At 41.7% G+C, this 24,012-nt stretch overlaps 1 protein-coding gene across 8 annotated transcripts in view; it reads right to left on the bottom strand.

Moving 5' to 3' along the window:
• MYO5A (myosin VA) overlaps window positions 1-24,012 on the bottom strand; it is a 114,113-nt gene that overhangs the window by 68,972 nt on the left and 21,129 nt on the right. For all 8 annotated transcript variants that reach the window (XM_083712387.1, XM_083712390.1, XM_083712392.1 and 5 more), the window contains exons 2-4: window positions 18,822-18,932; window positions 17,829-18,000; window positions 11,937-12,081 (exon numbers count right to left, since the gene is read on the bottom strand). In XM_083712387.1, the coding sequence (XP_083568513.1) occupies window positions 11,937-12,081; window positions 17,829-18,000; window positions 18,822-18,932 (428 nt within the window). The remainder of the gene's footprint in view (window positions 1-11,936; window positions 12,082-17,828; window positions 18,001-18,821; window positions 18,933-24,012) is intronic.

The following is a 24,012-nucleotide window of genomic DNA, read 5'->3' as shown; positions in this document are numbered from 1 at the left end:
GTTTCTGAGCTCTGGGCACAGTACTGCGTATAAGTTTTCAAATTAAAACTGCAAAGTGGAAGGACAGGAGGACCTTTCTGCCTCCCCACTTCCAGCTACTCTCTGAAGACTGGAGAAGAGACCCTTTTAAGAATATTAGGGAGGTGGGCAGGTGAAGGACTAGACCATGTGAAAAATGAACATAATATTTTAGCTGCAGGTCATTCATTTTCAGCTCTGTATACTTGTTATAAAAAGCGTGCTTAGACATTCTGTTGTTGAACCCATAACCTAGGTTTAAGGTGCTATTTAGCTCCTAGCTTTCATATCTCAGTTTTTAACATTGCCCTTGTAGTCCCTTTCAACTCTTCAATTCTATCATTCCATGGGTGAGGGATGGATTGAAATGCTGAAGCCCATCTGAAAGGGAACCAAGGGCTATTAACCCACAGTCTGAGAAACGCTGCACCAGATGGGTTTTTTCCTTCTCATTCTGATTACTATTAAGCAACTAAAATCGTAGAATTGGAAGAGACCCCAAGGGCCATCTAGTTCAACGCCCTGCAATACAGGAATCTTAACACATGGTGAGTCCCCCATCCAATTTCAAACCATACCAGATGTAAAACTGTGCTAGCAGTATAACTGCTGCACCACTAGGAAGGGCCAGTGGGAGATTCTCCCACATGTAGAAATAATCCACGCAACTGTTCTTTCCAGTGTGACAATTAAGTATGTACTGGCAGGCCAGGATCAATGGGAGAAAGCTAACAGCACCTTGACCTGATGACACCTGTCCCCAGCTGCAGAGACTGCCACCACAAAAATTCTTTCTCCCCTCCACCGTGGAGAGAAGGACGTGAAGGGATGAGCTTTAGGATGTCCCTTATCTGACTCAAGAAACTTTGTTGTTGTTTAGTCGTTTAGTCGTGTCTAACTCTTTGTGACCCCATGGACCAGAGCACGCCAGGCACTCCTGTCTTCCACTGTCTCCGCAGTTTGGTCAAACTCATGTTAGTAGCTTCAAGAACACTGTCCAACCATCTCATCCTCTGTTGTCCCCTTCTCCTTGTGCCCTCAATCTTTCCCAACATCAGGGTCTTTTCCAGGGAGTCTTCTCTTCTCATGAGGTGGCCAAAGTATTGGAGCCTCAGCTTCACAATCTGTCCTTCCGGTGAGCACTCAGGGCTGATTTCCTTCAGAATGGATCAGTTTGATCTTCTTGCAGTCCATGGGACTCTCAAGAGCCTCCTCCAGCACCATAATTCAAAAGCATCAATTCTTCAACAATCAGCCTTCTTTATAGTCCAGCTCTCACTTCCATACATCACTACTGGGAAAACCATAGCTTTTACTACACGGACATTTGTTGGCAAGGTGATGTCTCTGCTTTTTAAGATGCTGTCTAGGTTTGTCATTGCTTTTCTCCCAAGAAGCAGGCTTCTTTTAATTCCGTTGCTGCTGTCACCATCTGCACTGATCATGGAGCCCAAGAAAGTAAAATCTCTCACTGCCTCCATTTCTTCCCCTTATATTTGCCAGGAGGTGATGGGACCAGTGGCCATGATCTTCTTTTTTGATGTTGAGCTTCAGACCATATTTTGCACTCTCTTCTTTCACCCTCATTAAAAGGTTCTTTAATTCCTCCTCACTTTCTGCCATCAAGGTTGTGCCATCTGCACATCTGAGGTTGTTGATATTTCTTCCGGCAAGTTGATTCAAGCATGTGAAAACATCACAAGAATCACCTCCATTCACCTTGAATTTGGGCTGCACGCAGGACCAATGTTCAACCCTAGTGAGAATGAGGTGGGCAGCAACATGTATTCTTTTGTCATATTTCAGAAGATATACGAGGCTATGATGAAGCAACATGATGGAGCACAGGGAGGAGAAGTACAGCTAGCTATTTTCTTGCCAGTCCATTCACTGCAGGAAGAGGGGTACAATCCAGCAGAAGTCAGTGGTGCCCAATGAAATAAGTGTAACTGAAAGACAGTTGCATGTTTATGCTCCACTGACTTCCTCGGGAATTGGAGCAATTTTAAATGTAAGAAGTAGCGAAAAGAGGAAATGCCAATCAGCAGTAAACAGAGTTTCAGCTCAACCTTCCACATCCACTTTGATAGCCCCCTTGAACACAGAGACATCAGAGTTAAAACTGGCATGCATATTTAAGGCAGATTTGTGTGCAATTGAAGGACAAACCTTGACCCTAAGCGTGACCCTACACCTGTTTTCAAGGGGACCAGAAAAGCTGCCGCACACCATGGTGCAACATGTCTGGTCCCACTTTTACGGTATGCGGATGAGGCAGCCTTATTATCCCTGATGAGGATTGGTCTGAAACATCTTTTACTCTCCCTGGTTTCCTATTGTGAAGCCAATAAACTTTCAATAAATTATGAGAAGGCAAAAATTCTGGTCTTCTCTAATTCCGGGAAATTGGGGAAATAGAAAATAAGAGGGCAAGAAATCCAGCAAGTAAAGATGCACAGAAATCTCGGAATTTTATTCGAGAGCAACTCAGGTTGGTCAAACCATTGCACGTGTGCTATAACACAGGCAAAGTGTATCTCCTCAGCAGTAATTTGCTTTTATTTTCAGAAAGGTAACCAATTTATACCAGCTGCTATTCAGATTTTTCAAGCTAAAGTGTCGTCCCAGCTACTTTTTGGGATCCCAATATGGATGTAAGAATATAATTGTGATTGAGATAAGATACACTCAAGTTTCTTGAGACGTATCCTGGGGTTCCCAAGTTCAATCAAGTATGAGACGATGTGTACAGAACTAGGTATACACAAGATGGAATATTGGGTGTGGGCTAGCACTATAAAAACTGGTTGTGTTGCCTTTATCGTTGCCAACCTTTGAGTCTGCTCTCTGACTGACTTAAGGCCTCTTATAAATCCAGATGGTTCCAACTCTTACATAGCAAAATTGGATCTATTGGTATTGACTTGGAACCCTTGTATAATGCAACTGAGCAATATATTTATTGCAATATTCAAAGCAGGTTAAGGGACATTGAAAAGCAAAACATCAAGTCAGCTGTAAATAAATTTTGCTCCCCCAAATTCTATGGTTTAAATACAACAGATAACAGAGTCACTTATATCTCAAAATTAATAATTCCAGTCCAACGCAGGACCTTTATGTTAGCCTGACTGAACGTTTTCCCCTCAGCTTTTGTCAAGGGCAGATATTTAAACATCCTCAGAAATGACAGACATTGCAAATGTTCTTTGAATGTGCCGGACACTGTAGAACCTATCATTTTCTACTGTCTATTGTACAACCAGCTACACAGACGCGTGCTATCCCATTTTTTGGGTCATCTACCATCATGGCACAATGAAAATATCAGATTTTATCTGTCTGACATTAACCCCGAAGTAACTGTAAAGGTGGCTGAGTTTTTGTCAATAGTATCTCTTAAAGTGGTGAATGGCACTATTGAGTGGGAAGAAATCCCAATGAAAATCCTCATCATTATATATTTTACATGGCTATTTATTTGTATACATTTAAAATTTTTATATATGGTCTATACTTGCAATTAGGGACACGGGTGGCACTGTAGGTTAAACCACAGAACCTAGGACTTGCCAATCAGAAGGTCGGCGGTTCGAATCCCTGTGACGGGGTCCCTGCTCCTGCCAACCTAGCAGTTCAAAAGCACGTCAAAGTGCAAGTGGATAAATAGGTACCGCTCTGGCGGGAAGGTAAACGGTGTTTCTGTGCGCTGCTCTGGTTCGCCAGAAGCGGCTTAGTCATGCTGGCCACATGACCCGGAAGCTGTACGCTGGCTCCCTCGGCGAATAAAGCGAGATGAGCGCCGCAACCCCAGAGTCAGTCACGACTGGACCTCATGGTCAGGGATCCCTTTACCTTTACCTATACTTGCAATGCCTAATAAAGGTTTGGCAAAGTAAGATGCAACATGTCCCTTGAAGAGCAAGACATCAGAAAGGAAATTGGCATACCCATTCAGGACTTTCTGCCTGCCAAAGACAAATCTAGCTGGACCCCAGTACCTGTTTCTATGGAGCCCGGGAAAGCTGAATGACACAACAATGTGATGTTGACTTGGTGACGGAGAGAGCGCAGCGAAATATGGCACGTATTTTTACAAGTTAGTTTTCCATGAGGTGTGAACGGCTCCTTCTCTAATGCAAGTCTTCAACAAGCAGGGGGAAGAGAAAATGCACAATATATGTTGAAATGCAGGCTTAAGAGATTGGGGTTTCAGAATGAAGGTTTGTAAAGACATCCACTTCATGTTCAAGCCCGAGATCTGCTCTCGCAGAAGGTGTGAAACCAGCTCCAACTTTCCCCATATTAATACATTGCATGAAATCTCAAGTTCAACATGCCAGGGCAGATTTGTTTAAAAAGAATAATAATGCAGAAGTAGGGGCAACTAGTTATAATAGGCTCTGGGGAAACACACAATTGCTCCATGTTTAAAAGGGGAAGAGTGAAAAGGGAAGGAGAACATACACAAGGATTATACCCAATGCAAAACCTTATTAGAATACACAATGCTTACAATCAGGTTTTAACAGGCTGGGGCACAGGGAAGTCTAGTATACCAAGATGGCTCTTCCTTTAGGTTAAATGCAATACAACCTTCCTAAAAAGTCATTTTGATAAGGATTTATATATTACTAGTGGAAACATTTGATAGGCACTCTGTAGTCCCTTCAAAGCACATTAGCACTCTTTACTAACATCAGTATAGGCCCCCACCCCACCTCCACACACACACACTTTCTCTCACCAGGGCTATGCAGAATACACTATTAAATTCCCTGTATGCAGCCTATTATAACACCCTCTGGCAAGTACCTGGCACAGACAGCCTCTATATAAGCAGAATCAGCTGGTGCTGTCTATTCTGCAGTGAATCTCTATGCTAGACAGGAGTTCATTGTGCATTTTCGTAGATTGAACTTGAACTTGCCCCCCAGTCCAGGCTTAGAAGGCTTCATGCCACTAGACTCAGTGTCATTTTTATTCAGAAAGCTAGTTTTCATGATATGAAACACGATTCTACAATCTAGGGCAATTTAATTATATTTATATTTAGGATATAATGTCACACAGATTCTAATAATCACTTATCAGAGCAAAGACTATACAGTGGTACCTTGGTTTACTAACTGAATCCATTCCAGAAATCCGTTCTTAAACCAAAGCATTCTTAAACCAATGCGTGCTTTCCCATAGCAGTGGGGAACTCAATTTACAAATGGAACACACTCAACAGGAAGCAAAACATGTTCTTATTTCAAGGCAAAGTTCACAAACCAAAACACCTACTTGCAGGTTTGCAGAGTTTTTAATCCTAGTTGTTCATAAACTAAGCTGTTCTTAAACCAAGGTACCACTGTAATTGTAAGTGATTATTTTTGGAGTAAAAACTGAGTAAAAACTGCACAGAAGTCACCTCTCAGTATCTAAGGTTATAGAATACCTGTAGTCTTAGTCATAGATAGTTTGCCAAGCTTGGTGGCATGAATTCTGAGCCCAGCAGCAATCTAGACACAGAGTCAAAGATTGCATAGACACCAGATAAGGAGCTGGACCAGTTTCTGCTGGAGATCAGAAGACTACACTGGTGTCTTCTCCTGAGCTTGAGGGACCCAATGGCTTTCACAGTACCTCCCTTTAGGTACAGCAGCACAGGATTGATCCTATGGTGCAGAGGAGGAGAGCCTTCAGATCAGAGGGCTGCCCTTTTAAGAAGCCAAGTTCTCCAAAAGGAGGTAGAGCCTGTGGGAGATAGCCTTGGTGGGCAGAGATCCAGTTTGCTTTCAACCTCTGTCCAGCAAAGGTAGGCCAGGAGTTACAGAACCACGGATAGCTATGAATGAGTTACTGATAGAAGGGGTGTTCAGCACAATGGGAAGCATGTAGCGATAGTCCAGCATCAAAACCTGTGGGAACTGAAGGCAAGACTAGACAAGACATCAATCGTGCAACTAGCAACTGGATGGACAGCAATCTTATTTTATTCCAGACAAGGAAATCGATACATGTTAATGGCATAAGAAACTGGTAGCTATGCAAAATCTAGTGACAGGTTTTTCCAAAGGCAACTGCATTGCTCTTTAAAGAAGTCTGTACTGCTGTTCAAGCCCTTTCAAGTCACAATTGTCTTGAGACATCCAGTATTTCCAAATCCTTCCTTGTCGCTTTGAAAATCAGGAAGAAGAGAAAGGCTATGAACTGAAGACAAATGATGTGGTAACACTGATGAAACCAAGCAGTTTGGAGGCTGGTCAGTGCCTGAGTGTGAAACCCTAGGGTGGTGCAATGGTGATAGTGTCAGACTAGGCTCAGGGAGACCTAGGTTCAAATCTCCACTCAATTCCAAAGCTCAGGAGAGCCTACTGGATCACACCAATGGCCCACCTAGTTCAGCTTCCTGTTCTCACAGTGGACTCTTTTGCCATTTCCAGCAACTGATAGTTCAGAAGCATTACTGCCTTTGACCATGGAGGCAGAGCATAAGCATGCCTAGGACCCATTGATAGCATTATCCTCCATGAATTGTCTAATCCTCTTTTAAATATTAATATTAATCTGTAACACACCTTGGGACCTTAGGGTGAAAGGCAGGTAATAAATTGCAAAATAATAATAATAATAATAATAATAATAATAATAATAATAATGGTGCTGGAGGAGACTCTTGAGAGACCCACGGACTGCAAGAAGATCAAACCTCTCCATTCTGAAGGAAATCAGCCCTGAGTGCTCACTGGAAGGACAGATCGTGAAGCTGAGGCTCCAATACCTTGGCCACCTCATGAGAAGAGAAGACTCCCTGGAAAAGACTCTGATGTTGGGAAAGATGGAGGGCACAAGGAGAAGGGGACGACAGAGGATGAGATGGTTGGACAGTGTTTTCGAAGCTACCAGCATGAGTTTGACCAAACTGGGGAGACAGTGGAGGACAGAAGTGCCTGGCGTGCTCTGGTCCATGGGGTCACGAAGAGTCGGACACGACTAAACAATATAACAACAACAACAACAACACGGAGGAGGAGGTCATCACTGCCTTGTTGGTGGCCATCACTGTCTCCTGTGGGATCGAGTTCCATAGTTTATGCTTTGTTTAACTATGATGACCCTTGTGCCAGTCACCATCTCTTAGCCTAAGCTACCTCAGAAAGTTACTGCAAGAATGAAACAAGGGAGAGTTTAAGCATGCGTTCGTTTTTAGCTCCTTGGAAAGAAGTGGGTTAAAAAATGTAATGAACAAGCAAATTATATGCCTACTATCTTGAAGGAAGACAGGATGTACTATTTTCTAATCTGTTATTTGCACTTATCATTCCACTCCTGTCATCTTGCTTTTCTTCTGGTGTTTTTAACGAACATTTTGCAAACAAAAAAAGTCTGAACTTGCAATTTATTATCTTGCTTTGTCTTCCAGTCCACTGCCTCTAGAACATAATTCTTATAAAGTACTTTCGGGATCTTGTCAATTACCTTCTTCATAAAATTGACCATTAAGATCCTTAATTGTTCCTAAGCCACATCTTTGCACATCGTTATACAGCAAGAAGAAAGCTTTGCCTTTTGCACTGGCCTGTGCAATAAATTGTGGTCCAAATAGGATAATTAAGTTGTACTCTTCCTTTCAGAGATGTGGGGAGAATGCATTAGCTATCAGGTGTCATAAGATTGATAGATGCAAAAGCACTCAGTAAGCATTATGATTAGCCAGGTTAATTTTGAGATATTGGGTTATTACTGCTTCTAACATGGAGGTAGAGCACTGCCATCACGGCTAGGAACCACAGATGGACATGTCTTCAGTGAATTTGTCTAATCCTCTTTTAAATATTAATATTAATGTTTTGTTTTAAAGGTTACAACCACCATTTCAATTAATTCAAAAAGTATTTGCAAGGCAAACTGGGCCAGAGCTGATCAGCAGTTTCCTAGAACACACACCACCAATAAAATTCACTTATACAAAACTGCCATGTACAGCTTGTCTAGGAAAGGAGATGCGAAATTGATTTTTCCACAGAACAATGAATTATGTATTTCACCTATGCTCCACATCATTGGTAGTAGTAAAGAAAGTATTTTGTAGAATCTTACGCTAATGGTATTATATGTGAGCTTGAATTAAGTATGTCCATAGTAGAAGTGCTAGAAGCAGCTATGAATAAGTTTCTGGATTTCCATACATTTGGTATAATGTGATATTATTGTTTTTAAAGGCCAGAAGTAGTATGAATGACAGACTTGCACCACAAATCATACCATATTTTAAATAACCTAAAGAATTGCGATAATAACACAAAAAGTAATTTGGTTAATCTTTTTTAGAAAGTGCTTAATAGTAATGTATTGGCAAGAAAAATAAATTTAAGGAACTCTAAAGCACCTCCAATCTAGAAGTGGTGTATAAAAATGAATGCCCTAACTAAGGTACAATCTGGTACTTGCACATTTTTCTTTTTATCTATTGGATGGTGTGTGTAAAAGAATTTTAAAAGAAATTTCTGTGCAGTTTTTGTAAAGGCCATTGATATTTATTTTGTAATAATAAGCTAAAAAGATATTAAAGCTCACACTGATTAAGACATGACAGCTCACACAACTCACAGTATAGAAAGCATGGAAATCTGCAAACTTGGGACTAACTTGCCTCTGCGTATTTTAACATTACCTAGTGGGAACCAGAAAAAAGCTGACTCTGATCAGGTTGATCAGAGTGCCTTGTTACAGTATGGTTTTAATCACAGAATTTGAAGATATCTAGTCTCTTCCCCTGTCTACACCACTAGGAAATTTCTCCTAGCATTTATCCAAAATCTGCTTCCCTGTACAACTGTGCAATACTTTATAGTGGAGAATGCAAAAAATATTGCTGAGCAATAGCTGGGCTGGTGCTGGTGATATATGCTCAATTAGAGAACTTATTCACCCAGTGTAAGTTTTTTTTTAAAGCCTTTTCATTGATGACATTTCCATTTAAAGAATGAATGATGTTTTAAAGCACAAAAAAATTCTGAACCCACCCCCCTCCAAAAAAACAAAACACCCAGCACCAGCTAGCACCCCTCATCCAAAAGGGGTAGTTCACCCATCTGACACACCCAGCTTCATCCACTCAACATTTCCCTGGGTGATTTTTTTTTCTTCAAGATGCAACAATTTAGAAAGCAGTTCTCTTACACAACCCACTGAAATGAAGGGGGAGCCATGCAAGACCACATTTGTCCCCAGCGTTTCAATGGAGACTGCACAGGAGAAATTCCCACTGGATTGGGGCTTTAGAATAATTTAAGGGTGCGTCAAACTTGGACCACTAACCCTAAACACAGCACATGCTACTTAGCATAAGTGGGGTTTACTTCATTAGTAACGGGTTTAAAAACATGTCCTAATTTTAAGCCCACTCCTCTGGAAAAACTGCTGACCGCAAAGACTGATAACATCTGGAGCAACGAGCCAGAGCTGCTTCTGAATCAAACCTGTCAAGGATTTAGTGGCGCCCCTTCCAACACGAAGGACTGAAGCTCCTTAGGGCTATTAATCAATCATGGCTTAAATGCACCAGATGCTTGATAAAAGCTCTAAGCCAGCCTCCCACAGCCTGGTGCCCTCCACATGTTGTGGACTACAACTGACTTCAGCCCCAGCAAGCAGAGACAATGGTCAGGGATGATGGGCATTGCTGTACTACACAACATCTGGACAGTGCCACACTGGGGAAAGGCTGCGCTAAGAGAGATTTTATGGAACCGTATGCATTTTCATTTGGCAATGTATCATTTCTCCCTCTCCCACATTCTACTCACAGACACAGCTGAAAGGTGCACAATGAAGAACCGATAATGTACAAACACTTTCTACAAAGCTAAGCACACATGCAAATGGAAATAATCAGTATCTGCAAAATCATGACAGATTGCATTCCGGACCAAAAAAAAATGAGCCAGCAAGATGAAAGTTACTCCCTGAGGATTATTTCGTTGAGGTCACTGTTGCAACAGTCTGCTAATTCTCAGTGAACAGCTTCCAGTGGGGCACCTCATATGAACTTCAGGCTCCAATGCTAACCACATTTGACCTCAGTCTGTGTGGAAAGCAACTCACTATGAGGGGTCTGCATAGCGTCTCTGCTACAAAATCAGACAGAAAGCAAACTCGGAAGTCCTACCCCAGTGCAAATTGTATAGATGGTTGTGAATACATTTAATTTTCTCTTCATTCTGAAGCTCAGGCACAATTCCCAGCTAAAAGTGGGTTTCCATGTCCAGCTGCTATAACTTTTTGCCCTCGGTAGAAGGAATGTGTGAAAATGCTCAAATTCAACAATAGTTATCAAATTCTAGGATATCGACTGAAAAATAATAGATGACAAAGATTGCACATTACAGGATAGGCCTTTGAAATGGCGGGGTTAATTGCTGCTCCAACACGGATTAATTCAAGCCAAAGCCTATTTCATATTTTCCTTCCAAAAGCTCAGAGGAGGACATACAGTTGTCTCTGCTCCCCATCTCCTGCATTGTGTTCTCACAACAGTTCTGGTCATCTGGTGTGCCTCATGGCAGAATAGCTATTCAAACCTAAGTCTCCCTGCTCCTACTCCAACACTCAGCCATGCTGGCTCCTGGTGTTACACCATAAAAAGGTCAAAGATAAAGGTAAAGGAAGAAGAAGAACTTGGATTTGATATCCCGCTTTATCACTACCCCAAGGAGTCTCAAAGCTGCTAGCAATTTCCTTTCCCTTCCTCCCCCACAACAAACACTCTGTGAGGTGAGTGAGGCTGAGAGACTTCAGAGAAGTGTGACTAGCCCAAGGTCACCCAGCAGCTGCATGTGGAGGAGCGGGAAAGCGAACCCGGTTCACCAGATTACAAGTCTACTGCTCTTAGCCACTACACTGCATTGGCTCTGGACCCCTGGACGGTGCCTGTAAGATAACTTTTCAGATCAGTCCTACTTCTCATTGTGGTTTCCTACCCTTCCGCAAGCCAAACCGTGACTACGCATGAACAGGGAAATGTAAAGGTACTCAAAGGAAAAATCTTGACTTCTCCCCTGGTCCTGGCTGCACTCCCCAAGGCTGAACCATGGTATGGCTCAACAACACATTCAAACCCATGGTTATGGTTTGTCTCCTCCAGACAAACAATGAGCAGTAAGTCAAGAACAAGCCTTGGCTATAATTTATGGTTTGTCTGGAGTGAGACAAGACATGAGCCTCAGTTTGGATATAACACTAAGCCAAATTATGGTTTCGCTTTGAATAGCAGGGTCAGGGGAGGAGCAAAGCAACCATGATTTTTCCTCAGAGAACCTGCATGGTCTCACGCTCATGCTTAGCCATGGTTTGGCAGAGTGTTGTGTGAGATCTGGACCTCTGATTCTTGACATTGTCTCCAATAGCAGCATGCCAGGTGTCCTGTAAAGCACATAGAGATGACCTTCCTCTGACGTCCTGCTCATCTAATGATCAAGATACTCTGTAGTTTCTACTCAACTCCCATGGCTGATATCTAGTCAGCCCTACATTTTTATTATGACCCTGGTGATCTACCTAAAATTTAAATATACACTATGTGAAGCAGCAATTGCTTTTGTTAGTCCCAAACTCATAAATAACATTGAATGATCCAAAGTTCCAGTGCTTCAAGACTAAATGAGTTTCTCTCTGTTAATTCTCTGTACACTGTTCAACTACTGCATATTTTTAAAAGTTGTTTATTTGCCATACATTTATTAAGGAATCTAACCAAATTTTGGGCAACCTGTCAGACATTTCAACTGGGATTATTAACAGAGTTAACCTGTGATATTTATTACAACATACAGGTAAGGAAAATCCTTTCAAAACCTTTCCGGACAAAAAACACATATCACAGATGGAGAAAATCTGACAGAAACAAATAACGCCTCTTTCATACAAACCTGGCCATTTGTTTATATGCTTCCTCAGCCACAGCAAAGATGTGGGGATCCATATCCCCCATGTTCTGGCCACTGTACGCATTGATGATATCTTCGCCATAGATAGGCAGTTGTTCATAAGGATTTATGGCTACTAAAACTATACCTGCAAAATAAAATTAGGGAGAAAAATGAGATATGTTGTTGGCAAATATTAAATAGAAAAGAAAGTGGGGGGTTCTATTTTAGAGAAAGATTTATTCTGCATGAAATTGTCCAAAACTTGTTTCCGCCCCTTTTGTATTTGTTTCATGAAAATAGAGGTCATGATGATTATAAACCTAAACAGGTATATAGGTGACCATTTATCACTCTGAAAACCATACAAAGGGTGACTAATTTCCATGCAGAGTGTCAGCTGAAAGCATTTTCCTGGCTTCTGAGTCTTCATGACTTACAGTAGGTCACAGCCCAGTTTAAAAAGATTTCAAGTAGGTGATTGGTAGGGAAAGAGCTGTATTACCTCCTTCTGTTTCCTGCCTACTCCAGCACCTTTGACTTATCCACAGAGTGGGAGAGATGAAGAGTCTCAGCATGCAGGGAATCCGATTTCCAGTTCAACAGTATCTCAAGCAGCAGGGCTGGGAAAGACGTTTGCCTGAGACCTTGGCAAGCCAGGGCCAATTGCTACAGTAAGCAATAGTGGACTAGAGGGGCCAACAGTATGAACAGGCTCATGTAATTACAGTCCAAATGAAGGAGAGATACCACGATCTGTGCAAGAGGTGCTGTCAGATAGATAATTATTAGATAACCACCCTGTTTGTCAGCCTTCAAAGGGGCTATCGGAACTATATGCAGGCAGCCTTTCCAAGAGCCCTAGGCGCATTCTACACTCATAGGTCAAAAGTAGCCATGTTTAGCCAAGCTCTGCCTGTCTGATTCTAAGAGCTCTTCTACAGACAGACACACAAGGCAGCAGACCACCTTGCTTCCGCAGCTGTTTTTCTCTCCACTTACCAGCTAATTTCCCCTGGGAGTTGGAAGGCTACGCAGAGAGATACAGGGACAGAAACAAAGAGGGAGATAAGTGGCGGGTGACGCCTGCTTCCCTCTATGCTTACAATCCCCCCATTAACTTTCTCTGCCTGCCTCCCTTCAAAACTCTCACCAGCCAGAGTTTGGCTACATGTGACTAAATGTAGTGAGTGTAGCAAACCACAGGCTCTAAGCCATGGGTAGACAAACTAAGGCCCGGGGGCCAGATCCGGCCCAATTGCCTTCTAAATCCGGCCCACGAACAGTCTGGAAATCAGCGTGTTTTTACATTAGTAGAATGTGCCCTTTTATTTAAAATGCATCTCTGGGTTATTTGTGGGGCATAGGAATTCATTAATTATTCTTTTCAAAATATAGTCTGGCCCCCCCACAAGGTCTTAGGGACAGTGGACCGGCTCCCTGCTGAAAAGGTTTGCTGACCCCTGATCTGCTTTAGAGATCCAGCTACCTTTTTCAAATGCTGTTTATTCACTTAACTGACTGCAATGCCTTATAACCTTTCTGCCGTTTTCCTTCTTCCTACATTGTTTCCTCAAATAGCTGCTCCACATGATCTCGCGTGTGGTCCAAGGAACAACTTGAGAATGAGGTGGATCTATTGTACCCTTTCAGCCATCAAAATGAGATGTGGGGAGAAGCTCTCCAACAGCAGGTGGTTAGTAGAGAGACCAACTAAGGCTCTTCCCTATACCCAGCCCCATACCCCACTTTGCAGATGTGACTTACAGTCACCTATAATTGGAAACTCATTTATTTTGGCATCGTTTTCTACAGGTGTAACTATGAACACCACCTACAGATAATTGGTTCTCTGCCATTACACTCACACAGTGAATGGATGAGCATTTCAAAACATATTGTCCTTCCAGGCTTGTGAGGCCTGCCATTTGTTCATCATTGCATCTGCAGGGAAACAGTGCAGTGGGTACAAGCAAAATTTTATATATACTTTTATATGCCACTTACATGCCATTAAAGGCTAAATTATAATCAATTATATATAATGCTAAATAATATATAATAAAATTTAGTGTTTAATGACAGTCAGTCATATTAGTTTCTAAAGTAACAAATGATCTGTGCCATGCATCTGTGGAGCTCTGCAGAGTTTCACAGGATACGCCTCCTTGTTATAGACTGCAATTACATACCGTTCAACAGTCCTGATTCTGCCAGAACAGCCACAGAATAATAATCAATCATAATAATGTTATTATTTATACCCCAGCCACTCTGGGGAAACACATAATAAAAACAGTTAGAACTGGATATGGAACAACTGATTGGTTCAAAATTGGGAAAGGAGTACGACAAGGCTGTATATTGTCTCCCTGTTCAGCTGGGCTGAATGAATCCCAAGCCGGAATTAAGATTGCCAGAAGAAATATCAACAACCCCAGATATGCAGATGACACAACCTTGATGACAGAAAGTGAAGAGGAATTAAAGACCCTTTTAATGAGGGTGAAAGAGGAGAGTGCAAAATATGGTATGAAGCTCAACATCAAAAAAACTAAGATCACGGCCACTGGTCCCATCGTCTCCTGGCAAATAGAAGGGGAAGAAATGCAGTGAGAGATTTTACTTTCTTGGGCTCCCTGATCACTGCAGATGGTGACAGCAGTCATGAAATTAAAAGACGCCTGCTTCTTGGGAGAAAAGCAATGACAAACCTAGAAAGCATCTTAAAAAGCAGAGACATCACCTTGCCGACAAAGGTCCGCATAGTGAAAGCTATGGTTTTCCCAGTAGTGAGACCATAAAAGCTGATCACCAAAGAATTGATGCTTTTGAATTCTGGTGCTGGAGGAGACTCTTGAGAGTCCTACGGACTACAAGAAGATCAAACCTCTCCATTCTGAAGGAAATCAGCCCTGAGTGCTCACTGGAAGGTCAGATCCTGAAGCTGAGGCTCCAATACTCTGGCCACCTCATGAGAAGAGAAGACTCCCTGGAAAAGAACCTGATGTTGGGAAAGACGGAGGGCACAAGGAGAAGGGGATGACAGAGGACGAGATGGTTGGACAGTGTTCTTGAAGCTACGAACATGAGTTTGACCAAGCTGTGGGAGGCAGTAGAAGACAGGAGTGCCTGGCGTGCTCTGGTCCATGGGGTCACGAAGAGTCGGACACAACCAAATGACAAAACGACAAAAGGTGCTTCTGAAGGAATTCCCACCTCAGGGGGTTATGGTAGGGGAAACAGTCTCATGAGGAATCCTCACTTGGAATGAACAGCCCAGGCATTGTAAGAGGGACTTAGAGCTCTGGCTCATCCAGGTGCTGGGAAGGGATTTGAGATAGGCTCCCCTTGCAATACTGGGGTAAATCAAAGGCCCGGAGAGGAAGGAGTGGACACATATCTGTGCCCCGAAATATGTTTAATGTGCTCCCTCTTTCCAACGTCTTTCTCCAGCCTTGGTAGGCAGTGGCTCCCACTCAAGCCACCTGACTCATGTAGCAACGCAGTACCATCCTTATTTTTTCCCCCTCAGGAATGTTGGAGGGTATGCAATCATCTATAAATAAATGTTTTGTTTGAAATGAGACTGCCAGGAGCCAATTCAGGTGTGCTAACATGCAAGCAGTGGCACAGTTCACCAGGGAAGAAAATAGTGTTTGTTTTTCCGCTCCATGTGAAGCATCCCCAGTGAACAGGTGCCTTCCACCTTTCTCAAAAAACAACATCATTAGGATTGCAGCTCTGAGGCAGAGATGCAAAAGGTTAGAGGGAATAAGTATCTCCAGGGCCTCTTGAAATGCTCTAGTGAAAATGAACACATATACCGAAGTAGCTTTATGTACAACTCAATAAACAGTTTTCAATTCTATCAGTTGTTAGAATGTTCTTGCTAACTAATTATAAATATAACGGGCTAGATTCACTTAAAACTGAAAACCCATTTAAAAAACTTTTTCTTTTTAATTTCAGAAGGTAGAGAGCAAAAGCATTCTCCCTGCAAAGGATAGCTTAAAGAATAGAGGGGTAAATGTATTTCAGGCCTTGAAGAAAAACGAAATGTTTTAATAAGCTCTTGGTTTTTCCAATAATCCCCAGGGATGGGGAGTCTGTGGCCCTCAGATGTTGTACTCCAATCCGCATCAGCCCCAACCAACATGCCCAATCCCATCAAGGTTGAGTAGAGCTTTAGTCCAACAACATATGAGGAACCAAAGGTTCCCATTCTTTTGTATTACACCTTCAGAGTGCAAAATGCTGATACTCTGGATTGCTCTATTACTTGGTAGTATGCCACATTCAACTCAATGGGACTAACTTCCAAGTATGCACATATGTAACTGTACTATTAATATTTTTGCCTAATGAAATATCTCTGGAATAAAATCCCTAAGAACACGTAAAAGTCTATATTTACTTTGTTCTACTATGGCAGATCAGGGGTTTAACATTTCGCCCTGCTAGTCAAGATATGCTCAGTGCTGTGTCAACATAGATAAGATCATGTCTTCTCCACCAGTATTAAAAACTAACTGGTCACTGCAGTTTTATATGACCAGCTAGAATATGCACGTGAATTCCAAAAATGAGAGCTTTCAGTAGTTTAAAAACATTCAAATTCTACTGATTGCAAAAGAAATACTCCAAGCATTTTAAAAAAACTGATGCCAAAAATATATTTTTGTAATCCGGAGTGTTTCACTTGTGACAGTTTTTACAGAACAGCATGAAAGAGATTTCAAACAAAATCAAAACAAAAATACCATTGTATTATAAAAGTAAAAGCCAAAGTGTGATAGAAAAATTTTTGTTTAAATTAAGTATTTTAATGCAACAGCCCCTGCTACATTTGGTTTTATGGAGGGGCTTCTAGCCAAGATATATCATTTGCTACATTGATTTACAGGTGCTACTACAGTCAAAGGCAGAACATAGGAAAGTCAAGCTATATGGAGCAAAACCAACACAACTATGTGCTAATCATCACCAAGGAAGAATTGCATCCTACACATATAGAATGCAAATAAAACAGATTTCAAGAGAATTTAGTTCCAAGTATGGCCACTTCAAACATTATTTACACAGCTTGACTGCTGCTCAAAATCCACATGGTTGTGGTGAAATTTGTTTCCCATGTAAATTGGCTAGACTGTACTAAGAATCTGAATCAGTGTCACAGCTTTGTAAGCTGCTGTGCAGCCAAACATTTGCACAGCCACATTAAATCCTGAGCATGCAGAGATAGTGTTTTCCCATTACCATGTTCTGCCAACATTGGAATCCTCCCCGAAGCTTACATACCACAGTGGTTTTCAAAATTAAATACATTACTTTTTTAAAAACAGAATCTTCTATGGGATTCCAAAACACCTTATTTTTGTCGTTTTGCAGTTTACATATAATCTGATTTTACATGTTTACATTTAAATAGCAGAGTTTCTTCTGCAAAAAAAGAATCGTTACCTATAACCAATGGAAACAAACATTTGTTAAGGTTTTTTAGCCTATATTTCAGAAAGGCAGTTTCCAAGTAAGGAACCCATACAAGGATTGCTGCATATATGATTAACATTTTCAGGGGCAAATCGGTAATAATCTCTGAAGTTTGACTTATTATTTATTCTATATCTGTTTTTAAACTGTTCTGCTTGTTTTTACTTTGTGCTGCTGTTTTAGTCTTGTACTGTTATAGTATTCTACTATTTTATGAGTTTCAGGATGTTATGGTTTAATTTTATTACACAGGATTTTATTTATAAATAGAAAGGATTTACACAAATTTCTGAAAAAGAAACCAAAAACAAACCAACAGGCCCTAAATGCAACATATAACTTAATATATCCATAGCTATCTGACGTGCCCAGCCACATAAGAAAGTCTGGTTTTGTGCTTACCACAATATGTATATATGAGCTTGGAATCTATAAACCGAACTTTCAGGTTATGGAGAACAGCAGGTTCATGGAGATAGCTGAGGGCTGTCAGATCATTTTCACCCACAAGTATGTCAGGGTTTCGCAGGGGTGGTAGCTCCTTGGACTTAGCATCAAGGCTATATTGAAGTTCCTGGAAATTAAATAAGAGCATATATTAGTAAAGCTAAAGGGACCCCTGACCATTAGGTCCAGTCGTGACCGACTCTGGGGTTGCAGCGGTCATCTCGCTTTATTGGCCGAGGGAGCCGGCGTACAGCTTCCGGGTCATCTGGCCAGCATGACTAAGCCACTTCTGCCGAACCAGAGCAGCACACGGAAACGCCATTTACCTTCCCGCTGGAGTGGTACCTATTTATATACTTGCACTTTGACGTGCTTTCGAACTGCTAGGTTGGCAGGAGCAGGGACTGAGCAATGGGAGCTCACCCCGTTGTGGGAATTCGAACCGCCGACCTTCTGATCGGCAAGTCCTAGGCTCTGTGGTTTAACCCACAGTGCCACCCGCGTCCCTTAAGAGCATATATTACATGCATCCAAAATAATCAAAAACATCACTATACATTTTTTTTAGAAGAAACATATATGGATATAGTTGAGTACACATACATAACTGCCAATTTTATTTACAATAAACTGTAAGCCACCTTGAGCACTTGGGTTAAAAGGCAAAATATAAATACAGGCGGCAACAATTTCAGGCATGTCTAATTGACATGCAATCACTGCCATGCAGGTCCTTTTGAATCCAGAAGAGGGCAGAGCAGAGGCAGAATGGGGATGGGGCAGAGCTTACGGGGCAGCACACTCTGCCGACATATACGGGGGCCGGGAATGGAACCACCGCGCAAAATGTTTGCCACCTGTATTACAAATAAACAAGACCATGAACATGTAACTTTTGCAGCAAATGATAGCAATATTTTTTTTAAAAAAATGAAGCGTTAACATTACCTTGCCATCCTCAACACGAAGATGAAGGACTTTGTCTCCTGATTTATAATCTTTTACAAGTTCTGCTGATTTCCAGACTACTTCTGGATCAGGTATCCAAATCCTTGCATACTGCAAAACAAAATTAAGAAAGGATCAGCTGTATTTTCTCACCAATTTGTATTGAAATAATAAGAATAATCACACCCACTAACATTACCTTTTAAAAATTATCAGCCATGTTATGGGGGGAAATATTTACAGCAAACATGATTGTCTTCAGCTGAATTCAATGAGAACACTGTATTGAAATAATCCAATGAACTGAATTTTTATCCCCAGTTAATCCTATGGATTTATTTGAAATCAGGGATGCAATCCTAAACATGGTATCTAGGAAGTGTCTCAAGGGAGCTCAAGGGAAATTATGCAATGCCCACAGGTATGTATTGAACGCTTCAAGGCAAAGACAGGCAGGAATTATTACCACCACCACTTGAGAAGAATTTCTGAAATTGTTTATTAATTCTAACTTAATAACTACTACTTCTGTGCACTGACTTAACTTTATTAACAGATGTAGCCTATACAGATTGTTAGGAAATTAACAAGTGCTTGGGAATTTTTGTTATAATTTCACTCCAGTGACTCCTAGGTTTTACTGCAGTGGAATATGCCTCCAAGTACTGACACTAGGGACTCCACCAAAAGGACCTCAAGGCAAGGACTGTAGATCATCCATCGTGTTTTTTATTTGAAGATTCTAATCTAGAAGTGCAATAGCCGCTTTCTTTTGAAGAAAGATGATATAGTGGTCTAACTGGAAACTCCTTGTGGAAAGAGAAGACATACTCCTAAAGATTTATTTTCCCCACCCACATATATAAGTTTTCTCACACAACACATTCAGTCCAAGACATTCTGGTCCTGAAATCAGAATCCAAACTGTGCCCATCCCTCCACAAAATGCACCATTGTTGTCGTATGCATCTACACAAACAACAGTTATAAATTCACACGTTGCCATTACTGATGCAAAGTGCACTAAAGTCATTCATTTAAAAGTTGTACCCTCTCTTCCTAACCTCAAACGTCACCAAAAATCATTACAAACTGTGCTCTGAGGTCCTGGTTACAGACAAGCTCTGCTTTGAACTAAATGATTTTGCTGTAACAACCAGCTGTGCCACTAAATCGGGAGAGGATGCGAGCATGTGAAGCAAGATGGAAGGATTAAGCATATGAGTACAGGGCTCAGTCATGGAGCAGCAAACCATAGCTTGCCACTGCATCAGAATGAGTCCAACATTTCTTTAAAAATCTGTGGAAAATATAGATGGCGGACTAGAGGACTAATTTGACTATTCAGATATTTTGATAACACTCGTATTTCACAAACCCTCAAGTGGCAAAGCCGCATTTCCATATACTCCATCTGTCCCTGTCTACCAGGGACAGTACCAATTTTTTGTTACCTGTCTCTGAGAAATGATGGCCCCTATTTTTGCCTTGCTGAAATCGTTTTAATGTGAATTGCTAGAATTGCCATTCTTTAGGAATCAGCTCACTCTATCACCATGAAGGAATCTAGAGCTTACATTACTGAGTGGGGACAGAGCATACTGTTTGTAGTTAACACACATATACAAATCCATGCGTTGTGACATCAGTGCAGTATGCAGAACAGTTTTTCATTTCACTTACTGCAGATATTTTGACCTCCGGTAGTGTACTATCAGACAATTATGATTTTCCAAGGTATCTTTAACCAAAAGAAACAAATGCCATCTTGGCTTTAAAATCAGTGGATGACGGGCTATTGAGGACTAAATGCAATGCTGTGTAGGAGTTGATGTGGGTTCAGGAATGTACCTTTCACATGTTTAGCTCTGATTTTCTTCTGTGAAATATTGGAGGCTCTGCCTTTCTAATGTATTCTACTTTCTGGGACCTCCAGTCACTTTTTTATAGATTCACCTAGTAAAAAAGCAGCAAAAGCAATAGGATATAAACCCACTCCTGTAGGGCCAGCCCATCTATGAGGCAAGATGAGGCAACTGCCTCAGGCAGCAGGATCCACCAGGGCAGAAGATCCCAATGTTGATCTTTCTTCCCCTTTCCCTTGTTCCTGATGTAGATCTTCCCTCACCCCTTCTTCCTTGGCGGGGAAGGGGGGCACCCCAGGTGCCAAAATGTCTTGATCCAGCCCTGCACTCCTGACAAAGTATACTTGGCTGTGCAGTGGCCAGGTTCCTGAAGTAACATGGCAGCTCCTGCTATACCCCTAGGGTGCTCTGGCAAGCAGGCTGGTCTTGCCCATGAATGGATCTGCACTGAGCAACCACTGTGTGCCTTTGCACTTGAGTCTGGAAGTAGAGGAGAGGCTGGCACATACCTGGGTGTGAGGGAGGAAGTACCCCTCAGTTTAAGAAACGTGATTAGACAATACAGAAATGCAGCAGGCAATTCAGTTGGAAGAGCCCTTGCAAAACTACACTAAAAAGGCAATTCAGTTGGAAGAGCTCTTGCAAAACTACACTAAAAAGGAAGTGGCATTCTGGACCTTTATGCAGGCAGCTATGCCTGAAACTATGCAGCCAACACTTTATGAATCTCAGAAGCCATCTGGAAGCAGCCATTCCATCAGGCTGCAGCACTCCATTGGCTCTACCAAGGAACAAGCAACTTTGGGCTTCCCCTCATCTTTAACTTTTTCCATCCCAGCTGGTTGTTATAAGAACTCTGCAACTAAGAATGAGTGCCCAAGTTTTCCTTCTTCCTCCTCCTTCCCAATCCCTTTTCCTTTTTTTACTGTGTCTTTCCTTTCAGCACTGATCTTTGAAAGCCACCGTGGGAGCCTTTTTTGGCTGAAACCAGAGTTGTCGAAAATCATTGGCAAAAGGGTGGTTTCAGTTCCCCAACAGAAGAGGATAAGTGATCCTTGGTGTGAATACGAGTATTGCAATAGGGTTCTGTTAAATCTATGAAGCATTGGGAGGGAAAGTTTCTGTTCTTCAAACATAGCACAGCAGATGTTGAAGTCTTATGAAATGCCTGTAGATGCACTGGGTAATCCTGGAAGGAGGTCAAATAAATGCTAACCACACTAAAGAGAAAAAAGAATAACTGGACCTATAACCTAGAGACAGTTCCTCCACAATTATGAAGCTTTATGACTCTTGGAACCACTTCTAAAGTGGGTGCACGTGATTTAATGGACAAGCTTATGGCAGACAAAACCAGGAACTACTTGTCATCGAATACAGAGCAAGCATTTGTTTTCTTTTTCTGTATTCATAAAAAACCCATTGTGTTCCATAGCAGAACTTAGAGCATCTAACTTAAAGCCATGCACGACACCCAAACAATACAATAGAATATGGGCCTTTAAATGTGTTTGTGGGAGGGGGGTTAATGGTTTGTTTTGCATGCATTCTGTGTTCTCAATTTGTATTCTTTGTGGCGAACCATCCTGTGATCTTCAGATGAAACTGAATGTGCACAAGTTAAACGTACATAAGTTGAGGGTCTACTGTATTCTCATTCAAGTACAATAGGGAGCTTCAGTGAACTCCAGATTCATTGTTTCACAGCCTTCCAAGCCTGCCAAGCACAAGTCTCTGTAGCTGCCCTCCACAATGAAGACAGCTGGAGACAAGAAGAAAAATAAAGTAGAAGAAGAAAAATGTGCCTCAGAAGCACCAACAGTTGTGAAGTTTATTCTCAAACCACAGCTCCCCCATCCCAACCTTAAACCCAAATATAGACTTAGGTCACCATGCCTACCAGCACCTGCTAATCCAGAGACTGGGAATTTGTGACCCTCCAGATGTTAGATTCCAACTCCAATTAGCCCCACAGCTAGTATAGCCAATAGTCAGTGATGGTGGGAGGTTTGGTTGAACTATATATGGAGAGCCGCAAGTTCCACATTTCTGTGCAGAAGAAACTAATATTGGTGCCTTTCCTGTGGAAGCTGCTTGAAGCTGAGCACACATTTTTGCTGCTTTGGCATTCTGATTAGTGGATCAACATTGGTAACTACTGACCCAGTGGATCCTGCCGCCTGAGGTGGCCAACTCAGCTGTTTCATGGATGGCCCTGGGGAAACTGGGGAAAGGGCACCACTGCAGTACACTCCACAGAAATGCTTGTTTAATACTCTCTCTACTCAGATGTCAAGCAGATAAAGAACTACACAACTTTTAGAAGACATCTGACGGCAGCCCTGTATCAGGAAGTTTTTAATGTGTTTTTATATGTACTGTAAGCCGCCCAGTCTGATATTTTCAGACCAGTGAAATCAGCAAGGGGCTGTTCATTTAGACTGTAACTTTAAGAACTTTCTTTCCCAATCCTTTTTCCTTATGTGTCATATATTTTTAAGAATGTAAGCCTGAGGTCACAGACCGTCTTTGTACTGATTTTTGTAAGCTGTTTTGAGAGCCTTTCGGCTGAAGGGCAGGGTATGAATGCTTTTTAAAAATAAAAAGCAGGTGCTGGTTATCATTTCTCATTCATATATAAGGCCATGCCAGAATATCATAAGGAGCACCTTTCGAATCTCTGCTTGGGAAACCAAAACACTATCTCCTGCAACAACAGAGAGAAGGGGAAACCAGATTGCAGATCACCATAGAAACCAGACTGCCAGAGCCAGCTGAGCCTTCCACGTGAGATAGTTAAAAGGATATTAAGATCCTGCTACCACAACCAGAAAATGGTAGTTTTAAACATGCATGCTTGATCATCTGTAGTTTTACCAACAGTACAGATAACACTTCAATCCTTGTTTAAGAAAGCAGAAAAGAGAATTGTTTTAATAATAAAGCTGCATGCGGTGGCCAAGCTGTACATTATGTTGCTCTCATTTATTCTGAATTACAGCCAGCTCTATTCTAAAGCATCAGAACACCAACTCATATCAAACATGCAATCTGTAGTATTTATTATATAAGCTTAGCAGGATAGTAATGCCCTGCTACAGATTTGTGACACTGTCCTAGCAGTTCCACATCAGGGTATGTGCTATTGAAAGCCAGACCTAAGAGAGAACTCTTGGAAACATTTTATGGCAGCTGGAAAGTAGCACAGATGTTCTGCACGGCTTAAAGCTGGTCTAGAATAGAGAAGAAAGCAGCAGCTGCTACCAAAAAAACCCCCAACCCTAGCATCCATGAATATAATACACTGGTCTCAGATCGAGGGTGAT

This window comes from Podarcis gaigeae (assembly GCF_964106915.1).
Source record: "Podarcis gaigeae genome assembly, chromosome: 14".
Lineage (NCBI taxonomy): Eukaryota > Metazoa > Chordata > Lepidosauria > Squamata > Lacertidae > Podarcis > Podarcis gaigeae.
Note: the sequence above shows the minus strand (reverse complement) of the source record. Positions and strands in the feature narration are given on the sequence as shown.